Here is a 228-nt window from a genome sequence, read left to right as displayed (position 1 = left end):
GCCGGAGCCGTACATAGGGGTCTGAGAGCCATACATGGGGGTGCGCCCGTAGGCCGACGTCATCCCGCCCGGGCGCCGTGAGCCCCTGTAGGGACATGCAGTTGTCAGGGAACGGGGACATGACGCTGGGGAGCAGATGGGGACCCCCTAAAAGAACCCCGCTCGTGTCTGCGGGTGTCATCTCCCCCCAGGTGAGGTTCTGCCCCAAGGGTCACTAATGCTGAGGAC

The 228-nt window shown here is 64.9% G+C and overlaps 1 protein-coding gene across 1 annotated transcript in view; it reads right to left on the bottom strand.

Moving 5' to 3' along the window:
- Positions 1 to 3: 3 nt before the first annotated feature.
- SUPT5H (suppressor of Ty 5 homolog (S. cerevisiae)) overlaps positions 4 to 228 on the bottom strand; it is a gene marked incomplete at its 3' end in the record, with an annotated part of 5223 nt that continues 4998 nt past the window's right edge. Inside the window, exon 23 of the mRNA XM_010292797.1 lies at positions 4 to 85. Within this exon, the coding sequence (XP_010291099.1) occupies positions 4 to 85 (82 nt within the window). The remainder of the gene's footprint in view (positions 86 to 228) is intronic.

Source organism: Phaethon lepturus, unplaced genomic scaffold, assembly GCF_000687285.1.
Source record: "Phaethon lepturus isolate BGI_N335 unplaced genomic scaffold, ASM68728v1 scaffold40408, whole genome shotgun sequence".
Lineage (NCBI taxonomy): Eukaryota > Metazoa > Chordata > Aves > Phaethontiformes > Phaethontidae > Phaethon > Phaethon lepturus.
This window is presented reverse-complemented; position numbering and strand designations above follow the sequence as displayed.